This window comes from Oncorhynchus tshawytscha, linkage group LG01 (genome assembly GCF_018296145.1).
Source record: "Oncorhynchus tshawytscha isolate Ot180627B linkage group LG01, Otsh_v2.0, whole genome shotgun sequence".
Lineage (NCBI taxonomy): Eukaryota > Metazoa > Chordata > Actinopteri > Salmoniformes > Salmonidae > Oncorhynchus > Oncorhynchus tshawytscha.
In genome coordinates this window covers 37,325,350-37,339,394 of record NC_056429.1, presented here as the reverse complement: position 1 = coordinate 37,339,394, position 14,045 = coordinate 37,325,350, and the positions used below count along the sequence as shown (strand labels likewise).

Below are 14,045 nucleotides of genomic sequence, written 5' to 3'. Positions count from 1 at the left end.
GATCAGGCAATAAGATGCAGCAGGTAGGAGTGAATCTGTAGACAAAGACAATCAAATATAGCTAAACACTGCCCTCTAGTGCCAGCACACACCTGATTTAAAAAGCATTTACAATGCATCTATGGTCGGATATGAACCTTCCACATTTTATATATAATCTATACATATGATAAAAGTACCATCTGACATGCAACGACCACCATGATATAATGCATTGATATTGGATGAAGATGCCAAGGCAAATGGAAAAAGGAATCATTGTGCTTGAGATACCAGACGACATGTCATAATTGTGATTTATTTTTTTTAACATGGTTGTCATTTCATGCAATAACACAAATCCAGAGTGGTAGCCTAGGGAGTGTGGGGTATTGTCAGCACAGTCTGTTTTCTATAGCATACATTACATTCACAAAACTGGGGTGTATTCTTTAGGAACCAAACAGAAGCAGATGGCTGAAACGAAGAGCGACTAACCTGAAATGGTCCAATAAGGGCTTGTTTGTGTTGCAAAACGTTAACTGTTGCTAAATGTTTTGCCCTAATGAATACACCCCTGAGCACACCCATCCAGCACTAGAGTCTGGTCTATGTATACTGCGCTATGGCTCAGCCAGGGGAAGTCAGGGCTCATTGTTGTGGCGTGCCAGTGCAGGGGGCAGGGTGGTCCCACAGGGGCCCTGGAAGTGGAACCTGCAACACAGAGACACAGGTGTTAAAGGATGCCATAGGGAATCATTAGTATGAAGCGACAGCAATGTTTCCCAATCGTGGTCCTGGGGTCCAAAAGTGGTGCACATTTTATCCCCCTAACACACCTGACTCAAGTTAGCCAAGGATTGATGATGAATTGATTAGTTGATTCAAGTGTGTTATTGCTAGGCAAACAAAGCATCACTTTGGGTCCCCGGGACTAGGAGAAACTGGACTACAGTATGTGTATAACCTGAAGCGCATGGTGGCGGGTGTTTCCTCCATGTTAAATTCAGCTACAGGTATTCCTCTAGCCGCCACCTGGGGAGCAAACATTGCTGCTGGGTACACTATGGAGGACGTACCTACCTAAAACACACGAGGAAGACGCACATATCATCTTGTGATTATTATGATCTATTTTACATTGTAGAGAAATCTCTTCAGGGTCTCATTTTTTTAAATCATGCATTAAAATGACACAAAGACAGAATGGACAGACACACACAACCGCACTCACCACTAGGCAGAGGTCACAGAGGTCTAGTTCCTCTTCAACGCGAGTCAGGATGTCTGAGTCCAGAGTCTCCCCGAACCAGACCACATTAGGCCTGAGCAGACCACTACAGCCATCCTGCTCACATCTGGTGAGGCGCAGACAGTTAGACCACTTAAACATGTTTCCTACATGACGATCTAAAACAATTCATATGATTGTGATCAACTGCCATCTAAAAAGTGAAGATAAGAACAAACTCAAGAAATCATAACATTTCTAATTAAGTGAGAATGCCAGAGAAGCCTCTGTTTGGAGAATATATCGGCACAGGTGTGGCAAACTGTGCCAATATATCCTCCAAACACCGGCTTGAGGGCATTATCACTTTTATACAACGGGCTACCAACATACTCAAATAATGATTGACATATTTTCATTAAAAACGTTATTTTGATTAATTTATTCATACTACTTCATCCTTCTACAAGATCTAATCCCAACACAAAGCTAGGGTTGCTAGAGATGCGACCCTGTCGTTCAGTCTTTTTGTTCAGTATCTATGGACGCGACCCAATCGTTCGTTCTAAATGTGCTCACTTGTCAGGACACCGTAGCTAGCCAACAACACAATCACTTCAATCTGAAGCTGGAAAGACTGCATATTAGCTGCGTTTCATTTGTTTAATTGAAATTAGTTTGTATATATCCATACAAATGATACCAGCTGATTCATGATTTCGACTGGCCAACAAATGCTGTCTGCCTGTCTGTCTGTCTCGACACGTTCATTACTATGGGACAGCAGAAGATCGAATTTGAATATTGAAAGAATGTTGCAAATGTCAGAGAGACAGACAGCAAGGTTTATACAAATATCTCCTGTTGAAAACGAAATGTTAGTCTAAAAGAAATGTGAGAAAGTCTAGATACTTTTTATAGTGGAGATCCAAGTTTATAAATTGCCTGGCTGGGCTGATGAGACAGTGAGTGGATTGCGTAGTCAGATGGAACAGAGTAAATAGGTATTTTAATGTCATAACTTTAGCCGTTGGCAACTGGTGGAATAGACACCGGCTGGAATGCAGTTTTAACCAATCAGGATTCGACCCACCCGTTGTATAAACAAGATGGAAGCGAGTTTGTCCCACCCATAGATATCCTATTAAGTTATTATTACTAAGTATTCTAATTCAAAAAGCCATCGTCCCACCTGGGTAAGTCATGAGGAGGGATCTGAGCATCACTGGTGTTGGGGTCTGGAGCACTAGAGAGAGAGCAAGATGGCAATAAATACTGTTACTGTATAGTTACATGTAACAACACCAAGGAAATGCTGACCTGAGTTTGACTGACTTACCCTTTGCCCTCCAGGGCAGCACAGATGGGGCTCTTGTGGTTAACCCCAACATGACCACAGCTCATACAGCAGGTTTTAAACAAACTGCCTGTGGTCACAGAGCGGGAGTAGGAAATAAAACATGACCACAACTCATATAGCCTGGTCACAAAGACAGAGGAGAGCTTACATGGCACTTTGTCAAGCAAAACGAGGAACGCGGTTTGTACAATACGTCGAGATGGAGCTTATTAAAGAATGCGAAACAATGCTACGTCTGTTTGCTGCTTTTCATTAAACCACGTATGGACGTTTTTTAGGCTAGGGCCTAAAATATTCGTTCATATGGGCATTAAATTATATCCTACAGAAATGTGATCAGTTATGGAAACATTGGCTACAGTATATGCAAAAATATTCAGATATAGTAAAAAGGCAGACATTTGATCACTACTATAGAAATGGAAATAATTGAGATTTTAGAAACACAAAGTAACAATTACTGGGCTCTCATCATTATTCACATCAAGTCACATGCACAATTATCAGCTTTATGAGCTATCAAGGCAAAAGGTGGATACTTTGAAGAATCTCAAATATAAAACATATTTTGGTTTGTTTAACACTTTTTTGGTTACTACATGATTCCATATGTGTTATTTCATTGTTGATGTCTTCACTATTATTCTACAATGTAGACAATAGTAAAAAAAAGAAAAACCTTGAATGAATAGGTGTGTCCAAACTTTTGACTGGTAATGTGTGGGGGTGTGTAATTAATTAACACACACACACACACACACACACACACACACAGTGACGGCCCTGAATTATTCTGAACCTTCTCAGTGCAGCTCCTTCCAATAGGGCGCTTTCCCTTTAATTCCCAATTAAATAGCCAGCATCAGCTGCGCAAAAGTGGGGTTGTGATGGAGACGTGAATGAGGATGTGTTCAACCCTCAGTGCCGAAGCTTCTCTATTCCGTTTGTTTTGTTGCCGTTAAACGTGTGTTTTGTAGCCTAAGAGAGTTTACCCAGGATCGGAACCACTCTTTGCGTCCGTGGACTACACTTCTCCGTTCTTCGTGGCCTTTCTCCGCTGGAGATCTATTGGCGGATTGGATTGTCTGACTGACCGACTGACTACCACCTTTTTGTATACGGTATTTCATTTGTTTTGATGTGATGTATACCGTGATTTATGTAGTTAGTTGTAGTTGAGGACTTAGTAAGAGTTGATACGCTTTAAAGTTCTGTGGTAAAATAATTGTGTTTAATACTGGGTTTACGCTACACGGAATGAACGGACAAACATTGCGTGACAAAAGTCACTTGAGTTCACTGAACTCCTTTACCGGGCTGGACTCTTTTTAGGCCCGAGGTACAGGACATTTCTGGAGGAACCAGAACTCATTGTGATATTATTATATGTGTGTAATCATTGTTGTTGCTAATACAACCCACACAAAAGAATATAGTTGTTTTTGAAGTTCTTTCCAATGTTTTAAGGGTTTATGAAAAGTTTATTTCCATCCTGACTTTTACATAAGTCCTTTGTATTGGTGTAGACTTGACGGACCAGATGGGACTCATTCCCACCCAAACTAAAAGGAGAAACCAATGTTTTCTCTGGTAGGCACAACCTACCTGGCACCCCTATAAATAATAACCTCAAGTCAAAACCGTTACAACACACACACACACTCAAACGTTATAGAACACGTACTCAAGTCTGAAATATGGCTGACCCCATTTAGTTGACTGGTCGATTATTTGTTCGATAGGCTGTTGGTCGACCGAGATTTCTTTAGTCGCAATTTATTTCTTCCTCATGGCACACAAGACACCTGTCTGATTCGCGCCTGCCTCAGTGGACTAATCCATTGCAGAGGCCACGAGGATGGCACAGTCCATCACTCCAGAACGTGATATTGGAATTCTATATATTATGAAAAAATAAATGGTAAAACACTAATAAATCAAATTTTATTTTATAACAAATGCACTTTCTCCCGCGCTGGATATGGTCGCTGTCCGCGGTTCTGAAACAATCTTCAGTGTGCCATAGAATTGGAGCCTTTCCCTATGTTACTATGTGCATAATAGCAAAATTAACCAGCATAATGGGATTGAGAACAATGCGGCGCCGGCAGCAGAGACGACGAGACAGCCCTTAATTAGTAGCCTTGTTTAACCACCATCGAACTGTAGGTCTTACGAGTCCTGTTTAGTCTTAATACCATAACTTACTTAGGCCTATATTTCCATATATAGGCTACTGTATCAATCATTCATTCATGCCATCGCACAGCACACGAGACATTCATGCTTTGAAATGCAATCAAGCATTTCAGTTTTTAAATAAAATAAAACGGGAGCTTTGAATAATTAGCCTAAACAATAAATAAACTGCAATTCACAAATGGATGCAACTGTTTTTAGTCCGCTGTATTAAAGGCTTTCTAGATATTTTTCCCCCCGTTAGAACAGACTTTAGCACTATACTTTCACTTATTTAGTGTTGTTTACACTGTTCCAAATAGTTGGAAAATAATATTGTGATCTAACAGCAAGTGTTTGGCACACAATACTCAAGCAGCGCTTGCTCCTATACCCTCCTTTTTCTTGATCTCCAGTAGTTTCCTCAACTACTTTAAGTCAAATGTCTTCCACGAATCTGACTACAACTTACCCTCCTGAGCAACCAGTATGTCACGCCCTGGTCTTAGTATTTTGTGTTTATATATTTATTTGGTCAGGCCAGGGTGTGACATGGGTTTGTTTTGTGTTGTGTTTTTGTATTGGGGTTTTAGTAGGTATTGGGATTGTGGCTGAGTAGGGGTGTCTAGCATAGTCTATGGCTGCCTGAGGCGGTTCTCAATCAGAGGCAGGTGATTATCGTTGTCTCTGATTGGGAACCATATTTAGGTAGCCCGGGTTTCACTGTGTGTTTGTGGGTGATTGTTCATGTCTCTGTGTGTGTTAGCACAAGATAGACTGTTTAGGTTTTCACGTTACGTTTGTTGTTTTGTTTTGTTCGTTTTTTCTTCATCATTAAATATGTATCTAACTTACCACGCTGCATTTTGGTCCGACTCTCTTTCAACGGAAGAAAGCCGTAACACAGTAAACATTTGCCCGCTTCTCAAGATTATTTCTCATGTCCTCCGTATCCATTTTGCTGTAGACATCACTGTGTTTGGAGTTTGTTATTACCAATTTATTGATGTGTTTATGATATAAGTCAGGCTCTATTGGTCACATGCATGCGATGCTTATGTTTTACATAAAGAGAGCAAGGGTTGAGGGAATAGGGTTTTGTTTTTCCTAAACAAATTAAAATAACTTTTTCCAGTCAGAAACAACTAAATGGCTGAAATTGTTACAGCTTCAGCATGGAGAGCGCAATAAACACTTGCTGTGCTGTGGTGCATTTTTACTGCAGTAGTGAGGAGAGCGAGACAACGTGAGCCAGTCACACAGGCACTCGCTGTCATTTTTTTTAACACAGTGTGACCATTGTGCTCTGAGTTATGTGTGTCTTAATTATTTAATCAAACAGGTGTGCTTATAGCGTCACACAAGCTCAGTGCATATGTAGTTGCTTCTATTCAAACACATAGGGTGTGGCTCTATATATGGAAAAATATGTTTAAACATTTCGACCAAGTGATTGGTCGAAAGAACAGAGGGCGACTCTCGGTCGACCAAGATATATATATTATTCTTTCCGGGGAAATCCGTAGTCTGAAAGCTTGTATGGTATATCTACAACCCAGTCTGAGTACCCAAGATGGACCGACTATTACACGCTGGAGTGAAACTGGCCTTCAACAATCTTCTTTAAATCTACACTTTAATAACAACATGAGTCCCCCAATACCACTACTCGCTAGTCAGACACATGTTCCGGCCCAAATGGCATCCCTATTCCCTATAGTGCACTAGAAGATGACACCATATGTAGGGCTTTGGTCAAAAGTAGTGCACCACACAGGGGATAGGGTGCCATTTGGGACACAAGCACAGTGAAAGTGCCATTGAATTATTACAGTGGATCTACTAGCTAACTAGTCAGGACAGTGAAAGTCAGTCTGGGTGACATAGCCATGGATACAGTACCGTGCATCTCCAAAATGTTGGTGGATCCGGCTCGGCGATGTAGCTCATCGATGTTCTGTGTGATGACGGTGACGCGGCGCCCCTGTTTCTGCAGCCTGGCCTCACACTCTGCTATGGCCACATGAGCCGAGTTGGGGCTCTTCGTCAGCATCACCTCCCTGCGGTAGTGGTAGAACTCCCATACCCTGGATGGATTCTGACTGAACGCACCAGGGGTGGCCAGGTCCTGATTTGGGGGGGGGAGACAAAGTGAGGATGAAAAACAGAGTGATAGAGAAAAGGGGGGAGTGAGAAACAAGGCGAGAGGGGCGGGACAGGAGGAGGAGAGGGTGGAGGGAGACAAAAGGGAAGAGCAGTGCACTATAAAGGGAATAGGGTGCCATTTAGGATGCATTCTTGGGGTGTTTACCTGGGCTTGCCATTTCCTCCAGAAGCCTCCTTCTCCTCTGAAGGTTGGGACCCCACTCTCAGCACTAACCCCTGCTCCTGTCAAGATGGCCACGTGTTTGGCTTTCGAGAACACCTCTCGGAACGCTGCTAGGTCTGAAAACACAGACAAAAATATTAAGACTAAAAAGTAACACACATACAAATACAGCAACAAACACAGAAGACCATGTGTGTGTGGTCTTGTTCTTCCATCCTTGTGGGGCCCTGAAATTCCTAAAAGTCCCCACAATGTTAGTCAAATAAGGATAATTCTCCCTCATGGAGACAAATTCAGTGATGGAAAAAGTACCCAATTTTCATACTTGAGTAAAAGTAAAGATGCCTTAATAAAAAATGACTCAAGTAGCAGTGAAAGTCACCCAGTAAAATACTACTTGAGTAAAAGTATTTGGTATCAAATCTACTTAAGTATCAAAAGTAAATGTAAATGTTCAAATATACTTAAAGTTGAAGTCGGAAGTTTAAAGGTTGGAGTCATTAAAACTTGTTTTTCAACCACTCCACAAATTTCTTGTTAAACTATAGTTTTGGCAAGTCGGTTAATAAATGTACTTTGCGCATGACAAGTAATTTTTCCAACAGTTGTTTACAGACAGATTAATTCACTATATCAAAATTCCAGTGGGTCAGAAGTTTACATACACTAAGTAGACTGTGCCTTTAAACAGCTTGGAAAATTCCAGAAAATTATGTCATGGCTTTAGAAGCTTGTGATAAACTAATTGACATCATTTGAGTCAATTGGAGGTGTACCTGTGGATGTATTTCAAGGCCTACCTTCAAACTCGGTGCCTCTTTGCTTGACATCATGGGAAAATCAAAAGAAATCAGTCAAGGTCTCAGAAAAACAATTGTAGACCTCCACAGGTGTGGTTCATCCATGGGAGCAATTTCCAAACGCCTGAAGGTACCACGTTCATCTGTACAAACAATAGTACGCAAGTACAAACACCATGGGACCACACAGCCGTCATACCTCTCAGGAAGGAGATGCGTTCTGTCTCCTAGAGTTGAATGTATTTTGGTGTGAAAAGTGCAAATCAATCCCAGAACAACAGCAAAGGACCTTGTGAATACGCTGGAGGAAACAGGTACAAAAGTATCTATATCCACAGTAAAACGAGTCCTATATTGACATAACCTGAAAGGCCGCTCAGCAAGGAAGAAGCCACTGCTCCAAAACCGCCATAAAAAAGCCAGACTACGGTTTGTAACTGCACATGGGGACAAAGATTGTAGTTTTTGGAGAAATGTCCTCTGGTCTGATGAAACAAAAATATAACTATTTGGCCATAATGACCATCGTTATGTTTGGAGGGAAAAGGGGGAGGCGTGCAAGCCGAAGAACTCCATCCCAACCGTGAAGCACGGGGGTGGCAGCATCATATTGTGGGGGTCCTTTGCTGCAGGAGAGACTGGTGCAGAAACCAAAATAGATGGCATCATGAGAGGGGAAATTATGTGGATATATTGAAGCAACATCTCAAGACATCAGTCAGGAAGTTAAAGCTTGGTCGCAAATGGGTCTTCCAAATGGACAATGACCACAAGCATACTTCCAAAGTTGTGGCAAATTGGCTTAAGGACAACAAAGTCAAGGTGTTGGAGAGGCCATCACAAAGCCCTGCCCTCAACCCTATAAAAAATTTGTGGGGAGAACTGAAGTGTGTGCGAGCAAGGAGGCCTACAAACCTGACCCAGTTGTACCAGCTCTGTCAGGAGGAAAGGGCCAAAATTCACCCAACTTAATGTGGGAAGCTTGTGGAAGGCTACCCAAAACGTTTGACCCAAGTTAAACTATTTAAAGGCAACGCTACCAAATACCTTTTTGAGTTTGTAAACTTTTGACCCACTGGGAATGTGATGAAAGACAAAAAAGCTGAAATATTTCTCTCCACTATTATTCTGACATTTCACATTCTTAAAATAAGTGGTGATCCTAACTGACCAGGAAATTTTTACTAGGATTAAACGTCAGGAATTGTGAAACTGAGTTTAAATGTATTTGGGTAAGGTGTATGTAAACTTCCAACTTCAACTTCCTTATATTAAAACAAACCAGACGGCACAATTTTCTTGGTTTTGTTCAATGAAGAATAGCCAGGGGCACACTCCAACATAACTTACAAACTAAGCATGTGTGTTTAGTGAGTCTCCAGATCAGAGGCAGTAGGGAGGACCAGGCATGTTCTCTTGATAAGCATGCATTCGAAAAGTAACGAGTACTTTTGGGTATCAGGGAAAATGTATGGAGTAAAAAGTATATTATTTTCTTTAGGAACGTAGTAGAGTAAAAGTAAAAGTTGTCAAAAATATAAATACTAAAGTAAAGATACCGCAAAAGACTACTTAAGTAGTACAGTATTTTACTTAAGTACTTAACACCACTGGACATTTCCCACATCTCCACGAGGACAAAGGCTATTTTAAGCTAAGGGGTTAGGTTTAGGGTTCAGAATTAGGGTTAGCTGTAGGGTTTAAGTGTAGGGGTTAGAGAAATTTGGATTTTTTTTTATAGAAATCAATTTTAGGTTCCCACGAGGATAGAAAAACAAGTGTGTGTACTACACCAACACAGTCCTACCTGAGCTGGGTCTGGCCATGACCGGTCTGTTCTGGGTCTCTTTAAATCGGGTACACAGATGAGAGGTGACGCCTCTGCTGGTGAACTGACGTACAATCATCAGGGTTAACTAAGAAAAAGAACAAGGAGAAAAAGATAAGATGGCGGCCCTGAGGAGGGCGAGCGTCATACCGGTTCCTGCTCGACTTCGCTTTTTATTAATGGCTGTTTTTCTGTTATTACTTTGTTTACTCCATGTTGGTTCAATAATTTCCTTCAAACCGACAAACACTTCTGGATCATGAATCAGAAGCTGCACACTTCTCTCAGCATCCCAGATTGGGAATACTACGCCAGTGACGAGGAAGGAAAGGGGGACTCCAAGCTAGGCTGAAAAGACTGCCTACATGGCCTCCTCTTCCTAGTATCCTGGTGGCTAATAGGTTTGGGTGGTATACCTTATATACCGTATTCCAGGGTAACTTTGAAAAAGCCACAGGATGGTTTTTCAATAACGTCAAAACAATTTTTTGAAGTTTTTCAAGAAAATTTGGAGATACTTAAGTTAATACCTGCAGTCAACTTGTGCAATTCGTTTTGAGATAAAGCAGACTGCGTTCTTCATTTCATCGGTCACAATATTTTACATTATGACGCTTACAGTACGTAGTTCCCCGGAAAATAGCAAAATGTTTGTAAATAGCACAACGGAAGACGGCGGGAGCTGGAGTCCATAGTCTCTGTTTTGCGGCGCAAATGAGGCGATGAAGTTGCACTTGTATGCAATTCACTACTAAATGTTTGCCCTCAGATATCTTAGAATTCTGCCAGAAGTCAAAGAGCTCTGATGAGTTCAGTACAGCTTCCATTCCTTCCCTGTGCTTCCAACTAGCGTTTTATTTTCTCTTCCGTTCTTCTCCCCTCTGCTCTTCCTTTAGAAAAGCATGCATCACAACTTTGTTCACTTGCACAATTTCTCTCGTTCCCTTTCACTTGTAAATGTCCACACTCATTGAAAATGACATTCGGTAGCTACTAGCTATGCTTGATTAACTTTGAGCTGTATTTGCCTCCAATGTCGTTAACAGAATTTGGCACAATGTCCAACCGGCCTCACAAGAACAGACCACCTGTAACCACGCCAGCCCAGGACCCCCACATCCGGGTTCTTCACCTGCGGACTCGTCTGAGACAAGACACCCAGACAGTATTTCTGTCTAATACAGCCACTTTGTGGGAAGAAAATAAATAAATTGGCTGGGCCTTGCTCCCAAGTGGGCCTATGCCCTCTCAGGCCCACCCATGGATGTGCCCCTGCTCAATTAGGTGAAACCTATAGATGAGGGCCTAATGAATATATTTCAATTGACTGATTTCCTTATATGAACTGTAACTAAAATCTTTGATAACTCAAACTCGCAACGCATGTGGAAAGGACTACAGACTATCAAACTACAAAGGCAAATCCAGCTGAGTGGTTCCTACAGAAGCCTCCCTCCCAGACACGATTAACTCATTCTATGCTCGCTACTCTCATTGCTCCAGATGACCAGGTGTGTTCACTCGCCGATGCTGACATGAGGAATACTCTCAAAACCGCCGAACCAGATGGCATCTTCTCGGACATCTACAACATGTCCCTGTCCCAGACTGTAGTCCCCACCTTCTTCAAGGACACAACCATTTTCCCAGTGCCTAAGCAAAACAAGGGTGACATGCCCAAATGACTAATCGCCCTTACCACTGTCATCATTAAGTGCTTGGAGAGGCTGGTCTTGACCCACATTAAGGTCAGCACGCCAGGTACACAGGACCCACTCCAATTAGCCTACCACTCCAACAGATCCAATGAAGATGCCATTTCGATCGCTATTCACACGACCGTATCACATCTGGACAAGAAGAACACCTATGTGAGAATCCTATTCATTGACTACCGTTCAGCATTCAACACTATTGTTCCCTCCAAGCTCAACACCAAGTTCAAAGCCCTGGCTCTGGTCACCACCTTTTGCACCTGCAACTGGATCCTGGACTTCCTGACGTGTAGACCACAGGCTGGATTGGCAATAACACCTCCTCCACATTGACTCTTAACACAGGGCCCCACAGGGGTGTGTCCTCAGCCCTCTGCTGTACTCCCTGTTAACCCATGACTGCGTGGCACAACACCAACTCCAAGTTTGCTGACGACACCACGGTTGTATGCCTGATAACCAACAAAAAAAATCTGCCAATAGGGAGGAGGTAAGTGAACTGGCATGTGGTGCCAGGACAACCACCTCTTCCTCAACGTCAGAAAAACAAAAGGAGTTGATTGTTGACTTCAGGAAGCCAAGGAGGGAACATGCCCCAATCCACATCAACAGAACTGCAGTAGAGAGTCAGTAGTTTAAAGTTCCTCGCCATCCACATCACCGAGGACTTGACATCGACCAACACCACCACCACTCGTCAAGAGGGCACAACAGCGTATCTACTTCATAACGCTGCTGAAGAAATTTGGCATGCCACCCCGGGTCCTCTCCAAATACTACCACTGCACCATCGAGAGCATCCTGACCGGTTGCTTCACGGCCTGGTACAGAAATTGCGCCGTCCACGACCACAATGCCCTCCATAGGGTGGCGAAGACGGCCCAGAACATCACAAAGAGCATGCTCCCACCCATCCAGGACATCTACTCGTAATGGTGCCTGAGGAAGACCCGCAGCATCATCAAGGGCCCCATAAACCCCAGCTGCTCAGTCCCTTACCGTTAGGCAGACCGTATCAGAGCATGAGGTCTGACACCAACAGGCTCAGAGAGGGTTTCTCTCTACAAGCCATAAAGACTGCTGAACACTTGAACTTGACTGGACCACCAGCTCTGATTCTCCGAACCTTAGCACACATGCATGCACGCACTCTCACACATCACTACTGCTGCTACCAGACTCGTACAATTGCTAAATAATGCACCATTTAAACACTTGTCCCCCAATTCCCCCTTCCTCAAAACACATGTAAATATTTGAGTATATATTGTGCCCTCCTGTACTATACTTACGCTAAAATATTCTACTTAACCATTTACTTCATGTTCATATTCTTATATTCTATTATTTCTTATTGTTGTTGCAAAGTGGAGAAGGAACTTGCAAGTAAGCTCTTCATTGGACGGCGTATACCACATGTATCCTGTACGTATGACTAATACAACTTTAAACTTGAAGAATATGAAGGATCTACAAAACAAATTCAAGTAATGTCTCAACAGAAACCTACAGCCAACAAAACTCATATTGATGTTGACACAGCAAATGACAGTGAACTCAATTACGAGGGACAACTACTTTGGGCACGTTACTACCTCATAGATCAAGAAAGCAGGGGGTTATTGTAACAAAACACCACACTGAGTTGTCACCTAACCAACTAGCTATTGTACCTGGAGATCTTGCTTGCTGTAACAACTTGGAAACGTTGCTGACATGCGCAGACCTCTCTGGCTCGTCAAAGGGTAAATAGTCATAGCAAGCTACTGTAGCTCGCTATCTGGTTTTCTTTGACCCGTGTGCATTTAAGGGCGTAAAGGGGGTCGTTAGTCTTTTAGACTCAAATCGACCCTAGGCAACAGGGTCGGGTTTTCGAGACTATTTGTTGTTCATGCAACTTGCAAGCAAAGATGGTACTCTTGAGGTGAGCTCTAAATACGACAGATAGATATCTATCTATGGAATGCAACTCAAGTTTAGCTGCTAGCTAACGTTAGCTAGCTAACGTTAAACTTGTTGATATTCTTCAAGCGACTATCAGCATGTATGTTTCGCATATCCAAAGAAGCATTGCCATACAACATTAATATGCCCTGATTAAATACCATTAACTTTCAGATATTTCATCTGACACATTTTACATGTTGAAATTCTCCAAGTCCTTCCTTACCCTGTTTCAGCTGTTTAGTTAAGAGGCGTGTGTAATTTTAAATGTCTTCCTCTTCTTCTCCTTTGGGATTGGGTTGGCAGATCGCATCCAACTTTCAGGTGCATACACCGCCACCTACTGTATTGAAGTGTGAGGCCAGTCATGGCCTACCTACATTGAATGATCTTCATTATTCCTGTTTCTAAACGGAAAAAAAATGCACCATCAATATACCACTATTTCATAAGAATTACCCCCCCATTAACTATTTTGCTGTACTCCCAGGTACTTCTCTGCAGCTGCCACCTACACTCACTACTTTGCCCCTATCTGCTCCTGCACCATGCCAACGGCATGGGAGGGCTCTTCAACCTGCCTATCTCGCACTGGACACTTCCGAACCCCAGCAACATGAGCATCCCTACAGTTGACAAACACAACTTTATCCACAGACACTATACAATCCTCTGAGGTGC

General features: G+C 42.5%; 1 protein-coding gene across 2 annotated transcripts; it reads right to left on the bottom strand.

Annotated features, from left to right (window-relative positions):
* Window positions 1–264: 264 nt before the first annotated feature.
* LOC112250233 (NAD-dependent protein deacylase sirtuin-5, mitochondrial) lies at window positions 265–13,720 on the bottom strand. Of its 2 annotated transcripts, none has more exons than XM_024420211.2 (9): window positions 13,591–13,720; window positions 9,685–9,793; window positions 7,060–7,193; window positions 6,651–6,876; window positions 2,550–2,637; window positions 2,403–2,456; window positions 1,214–1,337; window positions 947–1,062; window positions 265–693 (listed from the first exon to the last, which is right to left on the bottom strand). In XM_024420211.2, exons 2-9 carry the CDS (start codon window positions 9,782–9,784, stop codon window positions 624–626), a joined length of 912 nt encoding a protein of 303 aa, XP_024275979.1. In that variant the 5' UTR covers window positions 9,785–9,793; window positions 13,591–13,720; the 3' UTR covers window positions 265–623. The 2 variants fall into 2 exon arrangements, with proteins under 2 accessions (XP_024275979.1, XP_024275971.1); XM_024420203.2 differs by lacking the exon at window positions 13,591–13,720 and adding an exon at window positions 13,094–13,368.
* Window positions 13,721–14,045: the final 325 nt, after the last annotated feature.